The 24,050-nt window shown below is 35.5% G+C and overlaps 3 protein-coding genes across 6 annotated transcripts; 1 reads left to right on the top strand and 2 right to left on the bottom strand.

Annotated features, from left to right (window-relative positions):
• The first annotated feature begins 444 nt into the window (after positions 1-444).
• LOC145141401 (mediator of RNA polymerase II transcription subunit 19a-like) lies at positions 445-3,425 on the top strand. Of its 4 annotated transcripts, none has more exons than XM_079074691.1 (8): positions 445-622; positions 1,532-1,598; positions 2,031-2,332; positions 2,456-2,623; positions 2,714-2,773; positions 2,884-3,025; positions 3,113-3,147; positions 3,246-3,425. In XM_079074691.1, the coding sequence occupies exons 2-6, from the start codon at positions 1,568-1,570 to the stop codon at positions 2,923-2,925; spliced, it is 603 nt and encodes a 200-aa protein (XP_078930817.1). In that variant the 5' UTR covers positions 445-622; positions 1,532-1,567; the 3' UTR covers positions 2,926-3,025; positions 3,113-3,147; positions 3,246-3,425. The 4 variants fall into 4 exon arrangements, with proteins under 4 accessions (XP_078930817.1, XP_078930816.1, XP_078930815.1 ...); XM_079074690.1 differs by having other exon boundaries at positions 3,113-3,191; positions 3,311-3,425; XM_079074689.1 differs by having other exon boundaries at positions 3,113-3,425.
• Positions 3,426-8,192: 4,767 nt separating this feature from the next.
• Positions 8,193-21,894, bottom strand: LOC145139061 (uncharacterized). Its single transcript, XM_079073016.1, has 6 exons — positions 21,628-21,894; positions 21,235-21,558; positions 20,362-20,721; positions 18,314-18,371; positions 8,335-8,447; positions 8,193-8,291 (listed from the first exon to the last, which is right to left on the bottom strand). Exons 1-6 carry the CDS (start codon positions 21,892-21,894, stop codon positions 8,193-8,195), a joined length of 1,221 nt encoding a protein of 406 aa, XP_078929142.1.
• A 78-nt stretch (positions 21,895-21,972) lies between these two features.
• Positions 21,973-22,891, bottom strand: LOC145139059 (uncharacterized). The gene is made up of 3 exons (XM_079073015.1): positions 22,340-22,891; positions 22,221-22,278; positions 21,973-22,106 (listed from the first exon to the last, which is right to left on the bottom strand). The coding sequence occupies exons 1-3, from the start codon at positions 22,889-22,891 to the stop codon at positions 21,973-21,975; spliced, it is 744 nt and encodes a 247-aa protein (XP_078929141.1).
• Positions 22,892-24,050: the final 1,159 nt, after the last annotated feature.

Here is a 24,050-nt window from a genome sequence, read left to right as displayed (position 1 = left end):
AAACTATAATTTTATCAATTTTAAGTTTATATTCAATGACTTACAATCCCCTAAAGTCGAGATATCAAAGCTGAAAATTTTCAAAGTTCAACCCACTAAGTAGCATGTAGTTACCAAAAAAATTTCGGTTTTCCTGATTCTAAACCCACTTTACCGGGTTCCACCCCCCACTTTGATATTTTTGGATTTTTCGGTTCTAGACCTGGTTTACCCAGTACCATATCCAGAACCAAACCGTAACCAGTTCCTATAAGTCTGGTTTCCGGTCCTACAAAATCCCGTTAACCGGTTCTCTGTTTTTCGGGTCTGAGTCCATATGTGTCGGGTTTGGACCCACTTTCATTCGTAGCCTATACTTATAAAAATGACTGGAACTACCCTTGGAACTAGTGTTGGATCGAGGGCAATTATGTCCAACTATATAAATTCATACGAGAATCCAATTTCAACTCTTCTAGCCCCCTTAACGGTGTTAGGGTTTTTTTGGGTTGAAGAGGAAACCGACGACACACCCGAAGAATCACCGCTTGATTTCGTCAATTATAGTAATTAGCCACTCGATTTTGTTAAATTGACTGAGAAATTAGTCGACTTTGAGTTCCGATAGTATCTATTGTAACAGGTATAGTAAGCTCTTCGCATTGTAAGGCGATGCAAAAAAAAATTTAAGAACATATGTAGTTATTGGGGCTATAGATTGAGTAATTGACTTTTCGATTATAAAAAGTGTTCAGAAGAGTTGAGGCTGGATCTTGTGCTAAGCTAAGACAATAGAGCTTAATATATAGCAAGTGTAGTGCTGTTTAGTGTGGTATTTAGGGTAGAATACGAATGAAGATCTGGTTGGCATTCGAAAAGTACTTGTTTTTATCGTTATCTGGTTTGAATGACAGTTGAATCGAATGATAGTTTTGATTTTCAAGAATTTGATTCTTTGGAGGTTGATTCACATGCACAAGATAATAGGGTTTTAATTAGGATTCAGTATATAGCTTAGAGCAAGTTATCATCATGTATTTATGTTGGTTGTTATTTTTTGTTTGATAAGTCTTGTAGCAAGTATCAGTTAAGTTTTAAATTTTGCAACCCATACTCATCTGATTGATAACCCAAATTAAAAGGAATTTTTTTTATTGATGTATTGTAGGTAGCGAAACAATGATGTTTCAGGAAACTGAATCGATTTGATAAGGGTTTTGACTTATTTTTTGTTATGATTATTTTTATTGCCTTAACCGAGTAGTGGACTTTATATGCCCATTATTCCTTTTGTTTGTTTACTTATTTTCTTTCGGTTTTGGTTTAACAAATCATGTGTTCTATGTATATAGACACACACACATATATGCGTACAAACTGAACTCAAGTTGCTATATTTCTTAAAATGCCAAAATCCAAGCCCCCAATATGCTCAAATGTTCATGCACTTCCTAGGTATTCGTTGATGCGTAAAACAATGATTGTGTGCATATTTAAGAGAAGATGTAGAAGTGTCTTTGAACAATTTATGATTCTTACGATAAAATCTCAGGTGATAATGGTATATGCTTGTATGAGATACTGACTGATGGATCCTGAAAGCAAGAGGTTTGGAAGAGGTAAATTAAATTTTTTGCACTTTGTGCAATAAACATGTACTCTTTTTGTGGGATTTATCTTATAAGATTTGTGCTCAATTATCAATCTAACATATTCATACCTAAAGCCCCATGATTGCATAACTTATTTCTGTCACTGCCTGCTTATATTACAGAAACAGTAAGTACTACTATTATATGACCTAAAAATCACACAAGCTTTGTCATTCATTGGTGTTTCTTAGATTTATTACATTCCATTAATACATAAAGTCGGAATCTTGCTAAGATTTCTTCTGATCTTATTCTTCATCTTGCACTTCCTTTTTTCTTTACAAAAAGATTCTGAGTGGTTTCACTTTTAGCCTATGTTATAGCTAGTTCGAAAAGACTTGTTTTTTCTAATCTTTTATTCCAAAAATAACCATCTGTTTTATTCTCTTCACAATCTAGGTCCGAAGGAACTTACGGGTGGTGTGGATCTTATAAATTACTACAAATTATTCCCTCATTATGAGCTCTTCTGCAAGAAGTCGCTTCCTTTATCCATTTCAGATGCACATCACCTTCGTAATGTTGTTGGAGACACAGTGATCCGGAAAGGTGAAGGAATGGAATTGAATCAGCTCATTGAAAAGGAAAATACATCCTTCTCAAAGTCAAGAGTCACAAATACACGCATACAACCATTTGACCTAAACGCCCTCAGGGATGCCTTTTACTTGAGGGAAACTTTTCCCATTGACCTGCCACCTGTAAGCAATATGATTATAGTGTTATTTATTGTTTTTCCTTTTTTAGATTAATCATTAATGTATATGTAACTTCTCATTTTCAATAATATCCTTTTTGGGGTTATATCTTTTTTTGTTTTATAGTCGGAAAAGGGGATTCCTACCCAAGTTGGAATATCTAAAAGTGAATCTAAGGACAAAGAAAAGAAGCATAAAAAACACAAGGACAAGAATAAAGAGCATAAAAAACACAAACATCCAAGTAAATGTCATGATTTTGGTGCTGAAAACTTGAAGAAACCCAATGAGAAGGTTAAAATAGATGCTGTTATTATCCTCTAATTCTTTTTCAGAAATATCAAGACTTTTAGTAAAAATACTATCATTTTTTAATGGTTTCAGAAAAGAAGGCATGATGGAGATGAGGACCTCAATGGCATTCACAGGCACAAGAACAGTAAGGTGAATTTGATCAACTTTTTTCACTTCAAATTTGCGTTTTTTTTTTTTTTTTTTTTTTTTTTTTTTTTACCTCATTCGATTATCAACTTACAATCTTGTTATTTTTGTAGCATAAGATGGACAGATTTGGTGCAATAAGGATAGCAGCTTGAAAAATGAAAATTACATGTGGTATATGTACCTTTTGTTTTTCCCTCAGATATTGCATTTTGAAATTTAAATGAGGTCCTTACTATAGTCAAACTAATTAAGGTACATACTCATGCTTTTGTCATATGAATATAAATAAAATAATAAATCAAGCTTATATCATATTATTTGGTTTGTTATACTGTGCAGAACTATCCAAAGAGCAACCGAATATCATTAAGAAGGTGAATTACCTGTTAATCCAAGGTTCAAATTGATTATAGAAAAGGTATATAAATGAATTAGTTATCCTAATCATTTAATATTTAATGAACGTCATTAGGTTTTATACATCCTCTTGCATGAAGTCTGGTAGTGAACATTGATATCAATTTTGTTGCATTTTAGAAAAGATGCGAGGATGTGTGTAAATCAAATGGAGAACATAAACCTTGCAAAAGGTTGTTTTGTATTTGTTTTTACTTATTTTATTTTATTTTATAAAGAGGTGCTTGTTCATGTTTGTTCCGTTCATTTACTGTCCTAGAGATGGTATTATTATGTTGCATATTAATGATATGTTGAGATTAATTTGGTCTTATTGGTTTTATGTTTTTTTTTTAGATTTTTTTTTTCTAGTGCGTGGAGATTAACAAATTCTGGTTTCTTTTTGACTTGAGAAACGAAAGCCACGAATAGAGAATGGAATTGAACTAGAAAATGGTATATAAAATTATAAATAAACGCATGAAATACTTATGTCGTTATTAGCTGTAGCCGAGTGTGAAAGATGTCAAAACACTGATGTTTCTGATAAAAAAAAGTAGTACTTTTTTGGAACGAGTTACAGATCACTCTTTTTACGACGTTCTTATTTATTTATTTATCGATTTATGTATTTGTTTTTTTTTTTTTTTTCAATATAAGCCTTTTTATATTTAATACACATTGACTTGTACAAGTTAGAAATATCATTTTAAAAAAAAAGCTCTCCATATTATTTACCTTTTTTTATTTATATTTTTTTATTAAAATATATTTTTCACTTTTATTTTGTTGCGTATATTTTTATTTTCATTAAACATGTATAAAAATATATTAAAAGCTTGAAATTTCATAACATTTAGATATAGAACATTTAATAGTTTTATAAAGAAATAAAAACAAATAAAAATAAAAATAAATAAAAATAAAAATAAATAAAATAAGTTAAGTATATGCGGTTGCTAATACCATGAGTTTTTTTTGGATTGTTTAGATGAAAAAAAAAAAAAAAATGAAACTGAAAACCAAAAGGAAAAATCTTCATTGTTGTGATCTTGTGGATGCTTTTAGATTATGCATTCATAGTAAATCATCAAAGGCTATGTCCAACTTTATCATGCTTAGTAAAAATAACTGAAAAGCTTACCAAATTGAAAAGTTGGACAAAAGATAACAATGTTTATTTTAGATAATTTTTTTTTTATCAAAGTCTTTAGTAAAATTAGATTTGGATGAGGTGATCTATATAAGATGATATGAAAGGTGATTCTCATTCATCTAAAAAGGCTTGTAATTTCGTTTAGTTTCAGAGGAACAACTCAAACTTAATTCCTTATATGTTTGGTGGCCCTAGGGATGTGTGAGAGGTGCGGTTGTATGGGCCTCCAAATTATGGGATGAATATATAATTATGGTGTTGCTATTCTTGTAAAATTCAACTTAAGTATATTGTTTTTGAGAAGGATTTGGATTGTGTGAAAGTTATTGCTTTTATTTGGGAATTTATCCATTGTTTGTTAAGAAAAATATTAAAAGAAGAATTAAAAAAAAAATACATTTTGAAGACGTTGGGTCATCAAAACGGGTAAATGAACTTTTTCCTCCAAAGTTATTTATGATCAATATATTTTGTATATAGTTTGATCAATCTATTGGTTTATTAGAGTGAATGTTTGAACAATACAAACGATATAAATATATTTTTGGCTTTTTATTTACAATAAAAAAGTTGAAGTCATCAAATATCAATGAGTTCAAGGCAAGTTGCAAAAAATCTTAAAAATAGGTTGCAAAATGGTCATATCTCAGACATCAATGTTGATGGTTTATTCAATGAATGAAATTGTTACAAAAACATTTTCCAATTGAAAATAATACAGCTAACAAACTACTAAATTTCTTAAAAATGATAAAACTTATAAAATTTTATATTTTTATTGACTATTCCTATTACAATTACATCAGTGGAAAGAAACATTTCAAAACTAAAGCTTTTAAAATCTTATTTGTAATCGACCATGTCTCAAGATAGATTAAACTCTTTGACTTTGATTTTGATTGAAAACAAGTTTATTGAGAATATTGATAATCAAAAGTGTAGTAGATGAATTTGCTTCTAAAATTATTAGACAATGGTCGATGTTTCGAAAATAGTAATGCATTGTCTTATATATATATATATATATATATATATATATATATATATATATATATATATATATATAAAATTGTTTGTAATAGTTCCAATTTATTACTAATGAGTGAATACATAATGTTGTGGTAATGAATTTACAAGATGTTTGTTTCAACTTTCAATTTTGCATTTAACAGTAACAAATTTACTTAATAATATTTTACAATAAATTTTTATGATGCCTCACTTTGATTTTTACACAAGCCTTCTGAAGTGTTAGAGCCGGGTCTGATATAAACCATATCGTTTCATTAGAAAGAAAAAAAATCCAGACCCAATTTAATGTTATCAATCTTGATTTTGTTGTATGTATGTTCCAGCTGGGGATTTATCGATGGTCTTTCGTACTTTTTAGTTTTGATGAGCAAACGACAACATTCACATAAGAGTAGTTAGTTCATTATACGTTTAAAATAAAATTATCAAGAAAGAAAGAAAAAGAAAAACATAATTAGTAATTGAATACTCTTTGTAGATTAGTGGAGACAAAAAGAAAATTAGGTCTTGCTTTCTTGGCTTCCTCAATAGCATTCACCCATTTGGGTGGGGTTCCTTTCACTACTTACTTTTTCTTGTTTTGTGGCCACATTTTTCTTTTGTCCTCATTGGCTTTTTGGTTTGTATCCATCCAAATGTTTTATATCAGGTTTCATGTTTCACTTTTGTATGATATGCTGTCGTTTTAAGCATTTTATTTTATGCATGGTCCACGTTCGGGTACACCTATACGTACACACTAATGTTGAACAATAAAACTGTAGGGTAGGCTAGTTTGACTTTTAGGGCTACAAAATTAAAATGGGTCCTTTGGCATGTGTATAGGTAGGAATTAGGAGACATAGTTCCTCCAAAATTTTATAATTTATATAGAATCCCAAATATTTGAAGTTTATAGTCTGATAAAACATAATTTTAGCTAATGAATAAAATGTGTATAGATTATTGATACACAATTCCCAGATTTCCAAAAACTGAACTCAACATACAACGACTCCAATTGATAACAATTTCGCTTTCCATCTAGACAACCTATCTTGAAATCTCTGTGTAATCGGCTTCCACCCAGAAACTGTATCCACTCTCAGACCTACATGGATCCCAACTTATCAACATTGCACCCAGTGAGTAATGCACACTACTCAACCACTCTATGATCCAACCAACTCCATACATATTAGATTTTTGCAAGTTCAATTTTAATCCCGAAGCCAGGTAAAAACACCCTAAAATCATGACCATATTGCCTATATTATGAATCTGCCACTCACCTAACAACAATACTATCATATGTCTAAAAAAGGCGAGAGACCATGTGATTAGTATTACCAACCTTTAGACCACGATAAAGACCAACTGCGATCATATCCTCAACAACAATGTGGAGACCTTCCATAGCAAGGAGTCAAGGATGAACAAAAACGTGGACAATGGATCACCATGTCTTAATCCTCTTTCCAGTATATCCGATTAAGTTGATGACTTTTTTTGCTACCCCCCCCCCCCCCCCCCCCCCCCGGCCCCGGTTTTTTTAGAACTACTACATAACTATTAAAAATTTTACATATTAAGTTTGTTCCTTTATTTATGCGATCCTACATAGAACTGCAATTCACACACCCATATTTGATCCAATCCGAAGTTATAAACTAAAAAATTGGATCCAAAAGCAGAAGAAGGCATGTCGATCATATGTTTCTTTACACTAGATCGACCAAGAGCGGAAGGGGAGTCTAACCCTGTCAATAGATATCACGAAAATGATTCGGTATACACAACAATGCAAATGGAATGCCATCCAACATAAAACATGTAATATCGGAAAAAATATTATGCGATACCATATATAGGTCAAAATGTTGCAATAAAAAAAAATCAAAGTTTGATGAATTTAGTGGAATAAACTAATTTATGGTGGTTAAACCGGAAAAATGGCCAAAATATAATGGCTTTTATGTAAACATCAATGAAAAAAAATCAAAAGCCATCAACTCAACTGACTATTCCGGTAATAGAAAAAAATTATCAAAGGCCGGTGACTATAAAGTAGGGATCTGCATTTGACCTGGTCGAACCTGTAACGTCCCAAAAATTTAGACCAAAAATTTCGATTTTTATATTAAATAAACCATCAACCCAATCAATATCATAAAACCATAGTGAAAATCAGAGAGTGTCAACTAATATCCAAGTACATCAGAGTCATAGAAAACACGGTAATGCAGTCATTCCGAGCTCTTCCCCTTAGAACCAAAAGTACCTGAAACATAAACTAAAAACCGTAAGTACAAAGCTTAGTGAGTTCCCCAAATACCACATACCATACATATCAAACATATAATGGGCCCCGCCCGACATCGAGCCCCGCTCAGAACAAATCTGGCAGTCATCAGACCCTGCCTGGCATCGGGCCCCGCCCGATATACATATAAACATATAAACATATAATCATATAAACACATGCAATAATCACAAAGATAAATAACATACATGATAGTCATTGGGCCCCACCCGATATATACATATCAATATCTTACATGCAAGAGTCACGCAGACAACTAGCATCCTAATCATAATAAACCATGGGCCGACATTGGTGCCTTCGAACCGCTAAACACAGTGAGGAAACTCACATCTAGCTACTGAATCTCTCAAATAAATCTCGGTCTGCTGGTCCGGAGAATCTCCATGGGAAACTCACCATGGGCCGACATTGGTGCCTTCGACCCGCTAAACACAGTGAAGAAACTCACCTCTAGCTGCTGAATCTCTCAAATAAATCTCAATTTTGTTTTTTAATGGATGAAAAAACATTATAAACATGATGTGTAAAACTTACCCGTTGTTGTTTAAGACGTCCATCATTGCAGAAAATGCTCCAACCCCAGGAACAATAAGGCGCTTTGCATTCACAATGTCTTCCGGTGTTTCAACCTGGACAAGATATATTATGGCGTTGTTAATTGTTCATATTCACCATTGCAGAAAGAAGATCAGAAGAACTTACATCTTTGATATCGAGACCCAGATATCGGATTGCATTTCTAATACTTTGAACATTACCGGCACCATAATCAAGTAGAGTCACGACTACACATGCAAGTTAACAAATAGTATTAAAAATAGAATTGATATGTAAAACAGAGAGAGAGAGAGAGAGTGTGTGTGTGTGTGTAACGCCCGTAGATCCGGGCTAGTCAATTTAGAGACGATAAACATCAAAAATGACTTTTTTATGAAAGATTATTTAGAAGGATTAATCTTAACTAAGGTATAGTATATGTTACAAGGATTCCGTACATATAAAGAACGCCGAAATCCGAGTTATAACGAAGAAGTTATGACCTGTCAAAGTTTTGCGACAGAACCGGCACGACACATCGCGCCATAAATAGTGAATTTACTTTAGAGCGATATTTGGCCTTAGCGATCTAAATGAAAGTCGTAGAATACGTTAAACCGAGAGCGTGCATAAAAAGAACGTATAAATCTGACTTCGTATGAGGAAGTTATGATTTTTCGAAGTTTCAGCATTAGCAATATGCAGGCCGAAGTTCGAATATGAGATCGAGTGATTTCTAGCCGAAACGATCTAAACGAGAATCGAAGATCTCATCGATAGTAGTCCAACGGTAAAAAGACAGACGAAAACGGACGTCAGACGAAGAAGTTATGGATTTCTAACGAAGTTTTCCTGTCCCGGCCTACTAAAAATAATATAATAAAAATATAATAAAAATAAAGTCAAAATTAGCCGATGAAGTCTAAACGAGAGTTGTAGAGCATAATCTCACCTACGCGTGGACATAAGAACGTCGAAAACGGAGTTCGTATGCGAAAGTTATGAATTTCTGAAGTTCGGGGCGCGAAACCCCAAAACTGTCAGAGTTCACGACGTGAATACAGTGTTCACGACGTGAACTCAGTATTTATGACTTCTGGAGCCTGACAGACGCAAGTGGCGATGACGCACCTGATAACTATTGAACTCACGACGTGAATATTTGAGATTCACGACGTGAATCCAGAAAAATGGCCCTATAAATAGAAATCAATGGTCAGCCGATTTTGGTTGCTCCGTCTCTTCTCTCTCACTCCCGATACTCTCTCTAAGCCCTATTTTAATCCCTGAAGCCCCGATATCATCCCGAGACCCGAAGCGAGTCCCGAAGCCTCGAAGATCCCGAGGAGAAAGGAGTTTCCGAGCCGAAGCTCTGCCTGCGAGAAGCCAGGTATTTGAAGATATTCTAGTTTCACCGAAGAGCTACTACTCTTAGAGCCGTAGTGTTGTCCGATCATCTTCTGATCAAGTGAGTGTATAGTCCCTTTCATAAACACGATCTTAGTACAAGTATTGGTTGAATGTATTATATCTATGTTATGAGTGAGTGTATAGTTACTTTCTTCTAACATATAAGTATTAAGTATTTGCTACGAAATACATGTTATGTGTTTATATATTGTTGTTTTTTTTAAATAAGCGTGGAATGGATGTTTTATATAGGTTTTAAATGAGTTAAACTGTATATGTATGTTATATCTACAAATATGTTGGGTAGAACATGGGTAGACGAATTAGTTGGTGTGTGATGACTGATGAGTTTGAGGATGAGACGAAAGACGAACCTTGGTAGCTATGGATTTAGTACCGTATAGACAAACGTTGGTAGCTATGGACTTAGTACCTACACTGGTAGCTATGAATTTAGTACTGTAAAGATAAACCTCGGTAGCTATGGATTTAGTACTGTATAGATGAACCTTGGTAGCTATGGATTTAGTACCGTATAGACGAACGCTGGTAGCTATGGATTTAGTACTGATAGATAGACGATGATAGCTATGGATTTAGTACTGTTAGATAGACGATGATAGCTATGGACTTAGTACCTGTTAGATAAACGTTGGTAGCTATGGACTTAGTACCTACACTGGTAGCTATGGATTTAGTACCCGATGAATGAGCCATAGCAGCTATGGAATTAGTGCTTTACGAAAGAACCTTGGCAGCTATTGTCTTAGTGCCAAATAAAGAATCCTGGCAGCTATTGTCTTAGTGCCTAATAAAGAATCCTGGAAGCTATTGTCTTAGTGCCTAATACGGAGTGAACGAATAGATGGCTCTTAGGGTAGACCCTTAAGAGTAAGGAAGATAATGGGGATGAGTAATTTGAATGATCGTTTGATGATTGAATATATATATATATATATATATATATATATATATATATATATATATATACACATATATATATATATATATATATATATATATATATATATATAAAAGATATAATATTGTGGGTTGAAAACCCTATATGCTCACCAGGCTCCCAAGCCTGACCCACTCAGTTTTCTTTGTATCACAGGTTATGGCACAAGACCATAAGTTGGCTGACGTAACGAGAGATAAGGATTATAGGCCCGTAGTTATAATTAACTGTGTAAGGTCTATGTTGTTCTGTTTATGCTTTTGGTCTGTATTGAACATGACATCCCGAGATTTTGTTATATAATGAAATTACATTTCTTTAAAGAAATGCTTTGATAAATTCTTATCATGTTTTGTTTTGGGAACAAATTTCGCAACTGTTTTCTGTAAAAGATTACTCTGATTTTAAAAACAAAGCATAAACAAATTGGTCTTTTCTGGCCGTGAAATTGGGGATGTCACAGTTGGTATCAGAGCATTAGTTTAAGCGAAGTAGGAATTTGTAGGAAATTTCTAGACTTAAACTTAGAATGCTAAGTATTGATCGTGAGGAGTGTGTCTAAAATATGTTAGGTAGTACACCTAAATGGACACAAGCACTAGTTTATTTTAGGAATGATGCCTAAAATGCTTTTATGTGCTAATTGTTTTGTGTGATAGCTAAATTAATGCTATTAGTTGTTCGGATCTATGGTCTGTTGCCGACCGGATCTAAAAACCTTATGTGTGTAGGATTCTAAGCGTATGACTACGATATTAGAACTAACATGTAAACGTTTCGGGGTGATAAGGAGATTTATACGTTTATCGTAATTAAAGCTTTCTTATCTTAAAAAAATTCTCGCTTGGTACACTGAATGTCTGCTTGGGTGTACAAAGGGTCATGGTGAAGACTCGTATAGAAATTGAGTAAATGGAGGAAATGAAAAAGGCTTATGATAGTGGATGACACATATCAGAAGATATCGTAAGAGTGGTATCTTGCCTTTAGAGTATGTCTTATGAAATAACAGTACGTTTAGAGGAGTACGTTACGTCTGAAGTACATCTTCGATTGGCAGGATGATGGAGAGATTGGTGTAATTCTTGAGGTTGTCTCATCACCCGGTATTTCCATCACCAATCGAGTTGAAGTAGAATTGATGATTGAAGATATGCAATGAAGAAGTCCTAGTAGAGTCTAGGGAAATTGTTTATGATTATTTGGACACATTCGTATGTGTTAAATTGTTTTGTGATTTTAGGACTTGGGGACTGCGAGACAATACTTGGGACGAGTATGAGTAGGTGTGAAAGGTAGTAGATGCATATACTACCGGAAGCACAGGACTCGCACTTGGATCAGGGAAAGTCACAAGGTTACCAAGAAGCTGGTGATTGATTTCGTTTTATTCGAGTATGTCATTACCCTTGTTTCGGTAATGATTAGTGAGATGGTTGTTATTCCGACCCTAGTGGTCATATAAATTTGAGTTCGACTGCGATGATGTAACGCCCGTAGATCCGGGCTAGTCAATTTAGAGACGATAAGCATCAAAAAATGACTTTTTGATGGAAGTTTATTTAGAATGAATAATCTTAACCAAGTTGAGGTACATGTCACAAGGTTTCTGAAAATATAAAGAATGCCGAAATCCGAGTTATAACGGAGAAGTTATGACCTGTCGAAGTTTCGCGACAGAACCGACACGACACAGTGCGACGTAAATAGTGAATTTACGTTAGAGCGATATTTGGCCTTAGCGATCTAAACGAAATTCGTAGAATACGTTAAACCGAGAGCATGCATAAAAAGAACGTCTAAATCTGACTTCGTATGAGGATGTTATGATTTTTCTAAGTTTCGACTTAGCGGTATGCAACCCAAATCTCGAAATTGAGATCGAGTGATATTTAGCCGAAACAATCTAAATGAGAATCGAAGATCTCATCGTTAGTAGTCCAGCGGTAAAAAGACAGACGGAAACGGACGTCAGATGAAGAAGTTATGATTTTATAACGAAGTTTGGCCTACTAAAAATAATATAATAAAAAAATAAAGTCAAAATTAGCCAACGGAGTCTAAATGAAAGTTGTAGAGCATAGTCTCACCTACGCGTGGATATAAAGAACGTCGAAAACGGAGCTCGTATGCTAAAGTTATGAATTTTTGAAGATCGTGGCACGCATACCAAAGCTTATCCGAAGCGTACGCCCAGCGTAGCACTTAGTACGCCCAACGTACCGAGTACGCCCAACGTACTCCGAAATTACGCCCAACGTAATCCCAGTATCAGCACCCTATAAATAGAATGCGAGGCTGCCTTATTTCTTTGCTCATTTTCTCTTTTCTCTCTCCCGTTTTGCCTCGATTTTCGTGCAAGAAATATCCCGAAGCCCCGGTATCATTCCCGAGCCCCGAAGCAAGTCCCGAAGCCCCAAATATCCTGAGAAGCAAAGTTTCCGAGCCGAGACTCTGCCCGCGTAAAGCCCGGTTTTGGAGAAAACGTCCCGGTTTTATCGGAAAATATTATTTTAAGAGACGAGGTGCTGTCCGATCATCCTGTTATCAAGTGAGTGTATAGTTACTTTCTTCTAACACATAGATATGAAGTATTTGCTATGAAATACGTGTTATGTGTTTATATATATATATATATATATATATATATATATATTGAGATGGATGTTGGATGAATGTTTTATACAGGTTTGTATATGATTTAAACTATATACGTAATTTATATCTACAAATATGTTGGGTAGAACATGGGTAGATGAAATAGTTGGTGTGTGAGGAAAGATTAGTTTGAGGATGAGACGAAAGATGATATAGATCATGAGATGAGGGTGATAGGTGAAAAATGAGTGAAACCTATACCCAAACGATGGCCCCCGTCATTCAGCAGAGTAGGGATGACAACCACGGACTATTCTAGACAGTCCTGTGGACCACTAGCAAGCTCGCAACTTGTAGGTGTTGTGGACTTGATGTTCACCGGTGTACTCTAAAAACCCTGGTAGCTATGGATTTAGTACCGTATAGATGAACCTTGGTAGCTATGGATTTAGTACCGTATAGATGAACCTTGGTAGCTATGGATTTAGTACCGTATAGATGAACCTTGGTAGCTATGGATTTAGTACCGTATACATGAACCTTGGTAGCTATGAATTTAGTACCGTATGGATGAACCTTGGTAGCTATGGATTTAGTACTGCGTAGATGAACCTCGGGCAGCAATGGACTTTGTGCCAATTCCTTAGGTCAATCCTTAGGAACGAACGAATGAATGATAGTGGATTCTTAATGTAAGAATTTAAGAAATAAAGAAGATAATGGGGATGGGTAATTGGATTGTTTGTTTGATGATTAAATATAAAAATTATATTATTGTGGGTTGAAAACCCTATATGCTCACCAGGCTCCCAAGCCTGACCCACTCAGTTTTATTTGCATTACAGGTAATGGCACAAGAGTATAAGTTGGTGGACTTGACGAGAGATTTTGGATTATAGGCCATTAGATATAAATAAATGTTGTAAGGCTTATATGGTACTGTTTATGCTTTTGGTCTATATCGGAACATGACATCCCGAGATTTTATTATTTAATGAAAAGTACATTCTCTTTGAGAAATGTTTTGATAAATTTTTATCATATCTTATTTGGGAACAAATTCCGCAACCGTTTTATTTAAAAGATTTCTCTGATTTATAAAACAAAGCATAAACAAATCGGTCTTTTCTGGCCGAGAAAATTGGGGATGTCACAGATGAGTATGTTACGTGGTCTAGAGGACCAAGTTAGATGTAACATCTGACTTAAGTCAGAACGTTGAAATTAATGCGATCGATAGTATTGCGCTCGTTGTTGAAAGAAGTTTGCAGGTAGAAATGCTACATGCTGAAATGTGATTATATCACATTAGAATATGAAGGAAGGTATATTCCATTCTGGAATTTAACTTTAAAAAGACAGAGCCTAAGCGTCGCATCGTGCGATGAGAGGTCAATAGAGCACGACCCGTCGGTCTGTTACAATAGATAAAGGAAAGTATTTATCCTAAGAAGAAGAAGGAGTCTACAATAAGGACTTATTTGGTAACTCGAAGGTTACGATTGAAAGTACAACATAGTACGATACGCAGATGCAAGATTGGGCATCGTCTGCGGTCAAGAAAGCCATAGAGTTAAATACTCTTTCGAGGAAACATAGAAGTTACAGTTATTACCTAGGATGAAGAGATAGTGTATGGAATCATTATACAAGTCCTATTTTCATTGATGATTTCGGGACGTAATCATCCTAAGGGGGAGATAATTGTAACGCCCGTAGATCCGGGCTAGTCAATTTAGAGACGATAAGCATCAAAAATTTCTTTTTTATGGAAGATTATTTAGAAGGATTAATCTTAACTAAGGTATAGTATATGTTACAAGGATTCCGTACATATAAAGAACGCCGAAATCCGAGTTATAACGAAGAAGTTATGACCTGTCAAAATTTCGCGACAGAACCGGCACGACACAGCGCGACGTAAATAGTGAATTTACGTTAGAGCGATATTTGGCCTTAGCGATCTAAATGAAAGTCGTAGAATACGTTAAACCGAGAGCGTGCATAAAAAGAACGTCTAAATCTGACTTCGTATGAGGAAGTTATGATTTTTCGAAGTTTCAGCATTAGCAATATGCAGGCCGAAGTTCGAATATGAGATCGAGTGATTTCTAGCCGAAACGATCTAAACGAGAATCGAAGATCTCATCGATAGTAGTCCAACGGTAAAAAGACAGACGAAAACGGACGTCAGACGAAGAAGTTATGGATTTCTAACGAAGTTTTCCTGTCCCGGCCTACTAAAAATAATATAATAAAAATATAATAAAAATAAAGTCAAAATTAGCCGATGAAGTCTAAACGAGAGTTGTAGAGCATAATCTCACCTACGCGTGGACATAAGAACGTCGAAAACGGAGTTCGTATGCGAAAGTTATGAATTTCTGAAGTTCGGGGCGCGAAACCCCAAAACTGTCAGAGTTCACGACGTGAATACAGTGTTCACGACGTGAACTCAATATTTATGACTTCTGGAGCCTGACAGACGCAAGTGGCGATGACGCACCTGATAACTATTGAACTCACGACGTGAATATTTGAGATTCACGACGTGAATCCAGAAAAATGGCCCTATAAATAGAAATCAATGGTCAGCCGATTTTGGTTGCTCCGTCTCTTCTCTCTCACTCCCGATACTCTCTCTAAGCCCTATTTTAATCCCTGAAGCCCCGATATCATCCCGAGACCCGAAGCGAGTCCCGAAGCCTCGAAGATCCTGAGGAGAAAGGAGTTTCCGAGCCGAAGCTCTGCCTGCGAGAAGCGATGTATTTGAGGATATTCTAGTTTCACCGAAGAGCTACTACTCTTAGAGCCGTAGTGTTGTCCGATCATCTTCTGATCAAGTGAGTGTATAGTCCCTTTCATAAACACGATCTTAGTACAAGTATTGGTTGAATGTATTATATCTATGTTATGAGTGAGTGTATAGTTACTTTCTTCTAACATATAAGTATTAAGTATTTGCTACGAAATACGTGTTATGTGTTTATATATTGTTGTTTTTTTTAAATAAGCGTGGAATGGATGTTTTATATAGGTTTTAAATGAGTTAAACTATATATGTATGTTATATCTACAAATATGTTGGGTAGAACATGGGTAGACGAATTAGTTGGTGTGTGATGACGGATGAGTTTGAGGATGAGACGAACCTTGGTAGCTATGGATTTAGTACCGTATAGACAAACGTTGGTAGCTATGGACTTAGTACCTACACTGGTAGCTATGGATTTAGTACTGTAAAGATAAACCTCGGTAGCTATGGATTTAGTACTGTATAGATGAACCTTGGTAGCTATGGATTTAGTACCGTATAGACGAACGCTGGTAGCTATGGATTTAGTACTGATAGATAGACGATGATAGCTATGGATTTAGTACTGTTAGATAGACGATGATAGCTATGGACTTAGTACCTGTTAGATAAACGTTGGTAGCTATGGACTTAGTACCTACACTGGTAGCTATGGATTTAGTACCCGATGAATGAGCCATAACAGCTATGGAATTAGTGCTTTACGAAAGAACCGTGGCAGCTATTGTCTTAGTGCCAAATAAAGAATCCTGGCAGCTATTGTCTTAGTGCCTAATAAAGAATCCTGGAAGCTATTGTCTTAGTGCCTAATACGGAGTGAACGAATAGATGACTCTTAGGATAGACCCTTAAGAGTAAGGAAGATAATGAGGATGGGTAATTGGAATGATCGTTTGATGATTGAATATATATATATATATATATATATATATATATATATATATATAAGATATAATATTGTGGGTTGAAAACCCTATATGCTCACCAGGCTCCCAAGCCTGACCCACTCAGTTTTCTTTGTATTACATGTTATGGCACAAGAGCATAAGTTGGCTGACGTAACGAGAGATAAGGATTATAGGCCCGTAGTTATAATTAACTGTGTAAGGTCTATGTTGTTCTGTTTATGCTTTTGGTCTGTATTGAACATGACATCCCGAGATTTTGTTATATAATGAAAATACATTTCTTTAAAGAAATGCTTTGATAAATTCTTATCATGTTTTGTTTTGGGAACAAATTCCGCAACTGTTTTCTGTAAAAAATTACTCTGATTTTAAAAACAAAGCATAAACAAATCGGTCTTTTCTGGCCGTGAAATTGGGGATGTCACACAGAGAGAGAGAGAGAGAGAGTGTGTGTGTGTGTACTGAAAAATAAAACACATAAAGTTAGGGTTTTCTGATATACTCGATTTGACGAATTTCTTTTCCAATCGCTCAAAACTCGGAAGAGTCAAGGACTGAGGAGCAAGGGAAAACCCTATTTAACCTCAAATTAATCGGTTCTCACTGAAAAAAACATGAATAGAGAGAGAGAGAGAGAGAGAGAGAGAGAGAGAGAGTTGGAGTTTACCTGTAGAGACGATTGGGCGTGCTACTGCTGGCTCACCGTCTTCTTCTACCACAAGCTTCGATTGGAAATCGAAAGGAGTAGACAACGATGAAATAAGAAGACGATGATGAGCGAATGTGGAGGTTTTGATGGGAGGAAAAGAAGAAATGACAATAGAGAGGATCCTTTGTGGAAGAAGGAGGGTACACTAACCCTTGGTAAACTAACCCACCAGCCGGTCAATTATTACACCCATACCCTTCCCTGTTTCCTGAAGGTATATTCCCGAATCTGAATAAAATCAATACAAAAGTTGACCTAATTGAGAGGATAAAGGCGGTGGTAGGCGACAAACAACAGGAGTGGAGAAAGTGGAAGGAGGTGTCGATAGAGGTAAGATGTCTGATACTTATGACTTACAGAGTGGGTGAAGGGAGGTTGAAGCGATGAGCTTCCTTCATCGTTTATGATGTTCACTAGCTATTCAGATACGGCGACACCAATCCTAATATGACTGGGTTACAAAGTCGGTGACATCAGCGAAACGTCATGTTAGTGGCAGAGGGAAGAAGATTAAGACACGTTGTGTAGCAAGCGGTGGAAGGCATTAATAAGAGTAGTTAAAAAAAAATCAACCAATGGCAGTAAAAAAACAAAATTTCAGCCAATCAGATGGAGGTACTGTTCACAAGGGTACCTCACAATTAAAATATATATAAATTAGGACGTAATTTGAACATTTTATAGGTCTAAGATATTTTCTGGTCCGATATAACCTGTTTGGTCACGAAAACAATTCACGATGGCCAAACTGAGGGGAAACACAACTATGGCCTATATAAAAAATGTAAATATATTATAATCTACTTTACAATTTTACATTATTATTAGATAACAAATTTATTAAGCAGTCATAACATATGAGCATTGTGAGGAAAATAATATCGATAGTTCGACTATGTGTGTGTTTGTGGGAGAGATCGAGAGATGATAATAGTAATTAGAAAATGATAAGAATGTTTTACAACATCAACAAAATAGTATGATTGCTTTTGGGATATTTAAATTTTTGGTTAATCATTACGCCATTATTTTATATGGTTAAATATGTGAAATAAATATAAAATAAAATACAACGCAACTTCCATGATTTAGGGTTTGAGACTAGTGAATGATTAAAGAAGAAAAGGAAAAGCACTTCCATAATTTAAGGATTCAGCTCTTTTGTGAGGATATGGGCACCACATTAAATCTTACACAGTTAGTGTTTAATCATAATAATAACTAGAAAGGTTACCCCGCTACGTGGGGGCCAGAAGCTTTCAATGTTGTTTCCGAATTGATAAATATGACAGACATAGAAAGTGCAAGGATGAAAAGTCCGGGCTTTGCCCCGGACAAAAAATGTAAAAGTTTTGACTGGAAGGACCAGAAGTGTGAAAATGGCTAAAGAATTAAAGGGGTAGAAATTATCAACTTTTTAGAAAAGGGATCAAAGTTGTCAAACCGTTAAAGTTTTGTGACCAAACTTTAAATATTAAAAGGTTCCAAAAAAATGTAAAAATATTGATTGCAAGGACCAAAAGTGTCAAAATGGGTAAAGAATAATGACCAAAACTGCCAAAAAAATCCAAATTTAGTATTCCTAACTTCCAACAATAATACAGGGACCAATTCTGCCAAAAAAATGGGAAGTTGAATGGAACACAAACAAAAGGACATGAATAAATGAATTAAAGAAGTACAGGGACCGGATATGTAAATCAAAGGACCAAACCTAGACAAAGTATTCCAACTTTACTATTCATTTCTTCCACAACTTTAATATATATATAATAATAAAACCAGGCCATATTACAACTTTTATACATATAATATAAGATGTAAAAGAAAGTCTATGAAAATAATTTTTTTTTGCCTTTAGGCATAACATATTCTTACATTTACATTTATTATCATTAGCAAATTTGATATAACAGTTTTTATTATTTATAATTTTGATGTTAAATTATTGGTATTATATTAGTTGTGATTTTTGTCCTTAATATATTTTAAAGTTATGTTTATAACTTTTGTTTTTATTAATATTACTGTTTATTTAAACGTTATAAATTTTTACGGTATATATTTTTAAACCTTATTTTCTTCTATCTCTTCCATACATAATTGTTTGGATCGAAACTTTATTTTGATACTTTTGGGAACCACTTGATATGATATAATTGTCATCGTGTGTGTGTGTGTGTGTCCATATATATATATATATATATATATATATATATATATATATATATATATATATATATATATATATATATATATATATATATATATATAGACACACACACACACGAATTGCAAAGAAGTTCCCGACACAATGTGTGGGTTAACTTCTACTACTTATCAAAAATATTTTGTATTCACATAAATAGTTTTTTTAGAATCGGCTAATATTATTAACATCCACCGTCTAGCAAGTTACTAGGCAGGGCCAGTAAAGATGATTACACTTGTACTGAAAATATTACAAACATTTCAGTGGGCAAATACACCATTCAACCCACTTATAATGAAAATTAGCTCTTCTATGTTTAAGCCAAGTAAACACTTGGGACTTTGCACTATCCATTATCTTAGAGTGAGGAGTTTGTATGTTCCTAAACACCCAGTCACACCTTGATTTCCATAATAGCCACGTTACACCATAACATACACTAATTAGATTGTTTCTCCTTCTCGGGCATCTCCCCTATATTTTTAAGAAACTGATAAGATCCCCAATGGTTTGAAATTGTCGAGCCGGAATGTCACACCATTTAAATACCCATTCCCATACAGTAAACGCCACAGGGCAACAGACCAGAATGTGTTCAATCTCTTCATCCCCGAGTAGGCACTGTGAACATGTTGCGTTTGCGACTGACACTCCTCTTCTCATTAATGCCATATTGGATGGGATATGCCCCAGATTAGCTTTCCAAATAAAGGTGTTAACCTTTATTGGAACATCATGAATCCATGGGATGATTACTTCATTATTTGCCGGTTCTATATTATCAATTTTTATTCTGAGAGTATCTACATGATAGATACCATCATTCGAAATGGGACATTTCCATGTATCAGTTTCTGTGGATGGCTGGAAATCGCCAATGACAGCCAGTAACCTGTGAAGACTGTGAACCTGTTCATCAGATACAGGGGGTGTTCTCCAATCCTATGTTTGACCCGCCACTTGTAACCTTTGGTTAACCCTACAAGTCTTTCGTCTTTCCAACATATACAATTCTGGGAATCTATTTTTAAGGGGTTCACCATCACACCACCCATCCATCCAAAAGAGAGTGTCATTACCATTCTTCACCTATTTCTTTAAAATGTCTTGAAAGTTGATTCCAATATTTTTTAGATCGTTCATTACCTCCGCCATATTGTTCCAAACACATGGAATAGTTTTCTTTGTTAAACAATTCGCAGGTTTGTTGTGTAGATTATGAATACCCATAATTACTGATTTGTTCGTTTTTAATACCCACCACCATTTGACTATCAACGATAGGTTAAAGGCCCTGAGAGAGCCTAAACCTAGTCCCCCTTTATCCTATGGTGCAACGACCTTTTCCCACGATACCCAAGAAATTTTATGCTTGTTATCGCTCCCACCCCATAAGAATTGTCTTCGAATTTTTTCAAGAACCTCTATAACTCCCACGGGTGCCACAAATAAAGAGAAAAAGTAAAATGGTAGGCTGCCAAGAACCGCTTTGGCTAGGGTTAATCTTCCTCCAAAGGAAAGTGCTTTTGATTTCCAAGGTGATAATTTCGTATAGAATCGATCAATTATGGGCTTCCAGTGCTTCTTTAATTTCATGTTCGCGCCCACAGGAACCCCAAGGTATGTGAAAGGCAACGAAGCTGGTTGACAACCTAATGTCGCATCCCAACGAGTAACATCAGACATATCAACTCCAATACCGAATACCCTGGATTTATTGAAATTAACCTTCAAACCTGAAGCCACCTGAAATCATCTCAACACCCTTGATAAGTTGTTAATGTTGTCTTGACTCCACCCGCCCACAAATATAACGTTGTCAGCGTAGAACAGGTGTGAGATCAATGTTTCCGAATGTGGTATTTTTATTCCATGGAAAATACCCTTCTGACAAGCCGCCTTCATCGCAATGTTGAGCCCCTCCATTGCTATTATAAATAGGAATGGTGAGAGCGGGTCACCTTGTCTCATTCCCTTTTCCATTTCGAATTCTTCCGTTGGAGTTCCGTTGATGAGTACCGATAGTCTGGCTGTCTGAAGGCACCCTCTAATCAACATACACCATTTATCTCCATACCCCATTTGAATAAGGATCCATTCAAGGTATTCCCAGTTTACAGAGTCAAAAGCTTTCTCCCGGTCCACCTTGAACAGTAGGACCTATTTCTTCACCTTCTTAGACCATGCGCACAACTCATTAACAATTAGAGGTCCATCGAGAATGTTACGACCTTTCACATATGTTGTTTGGGCATCACCAATATTCTTGTCAATCACCTCACTAAGATTGTTGGCTAAAATATTGGAAATTATCTTGTATAAACATCCAATTAAACTATTTGGTCTGTAATCTCACAGATGTAATGGATCTTTCATCTTCGGGACTAGAGTGATAAAAGACGAGTTACACCCCCGCTCCAGCTTTCCGTACTTCTCAAAGTGTCTAACGAATTCCATAATATCCTCCTTTAATACATCCCAATATTTTTTTAATAAAATCGAAGGTGAATCCATCCGGATCGGGTACCTTATCACCTCCACATGCCCAAACAAGATTCTTGATTTCTTCAGACATAAAAGGTTCCTCAATTCTAAAGCTAGTGGAGGAATCGAGCCTATTAAAGCTACTGCTAATAAGTTTTGGTCTGGAAGGCCATCGTTCCTGGAACTTCTTGTGATAGAACGCAAACGCTTCGCTTTTAATTGTTGCCACATTTGTATTCCACGAGCCATTACTAATCAATCCGTGAATGAAATTCTTGCTCTTCTTGTTGTTGACATACCAATGGAAAAAACGGGTATTCTCGTCTCCATCAGTGGTCCACTTTATTTTGGCCTTTCGTTTTAAGTCAAGAATAGCCAACTTTTTGAGCTCTGTTATCCTTTGCATTCCTAATCTCCTTTCCAATATTTCAGCATCTGAGAGCTTATTAGATTCAACAGTTGTGTCTAGCTCATGTAACCTACGTTTGAGCTTCATCAGTTCATCCTTCTCTCTAAGGTGATCCCTTGCTCTATGCCTTGAGTTTGTTTTTAAGGAAGCGTAGTTTAGCCGCCAAATAGGCATCAGGAGTGCCATATCCTTTGAATTTCTCACACGATTCTCTAATGATCTGTTCGAATCCTTCCCGTTTCATCCAAGAGTTAAAGAACTAGAAGGGTGCTTTACCAAAATCAACGTTGCTGGTTTGAAGAATGATTGGGCAATGGTCTGAGATCTCCCTTGGAACGGCCGTGATTGAGACAGAAGGAAATTGTCTCAGGAATTTATTGCATACTAGAAATCTATCTAGTTTACTCATCTTGACATTAGTCTGGCAAAAGAAGGTGTATCTATCCCCCCCCCCCCCACATTCTAAGATCGTTTAGACATTCTTGTTCAATGAACCGATTAAACCAGAAAGCTTCAGAAGGATTAAAATGAGAATTATATCTTTTACATTCTCTTCTTACAGTGTTGAAGTCGCCAAAGATGATCCAAGTGTCATTTTTAAGGGATTTAATCTGGCTTAGGTCTTCCCAAAGCTTCTTTTTTGTTTTGTGAATCATGAGGTCCATATACATTTGCAAAAATCGTTTGGCCATGAACTCCATACCACTTCCCAATTGTGATTAAGAAGTGTCTCGATTTTATGACTTCATCTACTTGGTATAAGTTGGAGTCCCAAATGCTGAGTAATCCACCCGATCTTCCCGTGGATGGCGTTGCTACGAAGCCAAAATCGTCGTTAACCCATCATCATGCAACGTCTATCTCACTTTCATCAGATAATTGTGTTTCCTGCACACCCAGAAACGATGTGTGATACCTCGTTGTTAACCGTCACACCCATGAGACCTTATAATCTTCTCTTATTCCCCGAACATTTAACCTTAGACAGTTCATTGGGGAATGTTCATATCTTCGATTACTCTCATTGCTTCCAACAATACCGGGTTTGATGAATCAATTTCAAAACCCATTTCCTTACCAACCTCGTCTGTTTTGTCCACTTCAACAGAAGAGGAACTAAGTGAACTCGAAGATGGACCATTAGACGTAGCCACATGATTCTTATTGAGATCGATGACATTAGGGGTAGGATCAATTTCTATTGCATTCCTTTGTTGGTGCGCCATGGCAGTGGAGTGAATATGTTCAGGTTTAGTTAGGTTTGCCATCTGGGATATTGAATTAAGGGGAAAAACCGAATCAGAATTCTCACACCGTTTTCTTTTACCTAAGGATCCGGTAATTA

The sequence above is a fragment of the Lactuca virosa genome, chromosome 9, assembly GCF_052849685.1.
Source record: "Lactuca virosa cultivar CGN04683 chromosome 9, Lactuca_virosa_CGN04683_v6, whole genome shotgun sequence".
Taxonomy (NCBI): Eukaryota; Viridiplantae; Streptophyta; class Magnoliopsida; order Asterales; family Asteraceae; genus Lactuca; species Lactuca virosa.
This window is presented reverse-complemented; position numbering and strand designations above follow the sequence as displayed.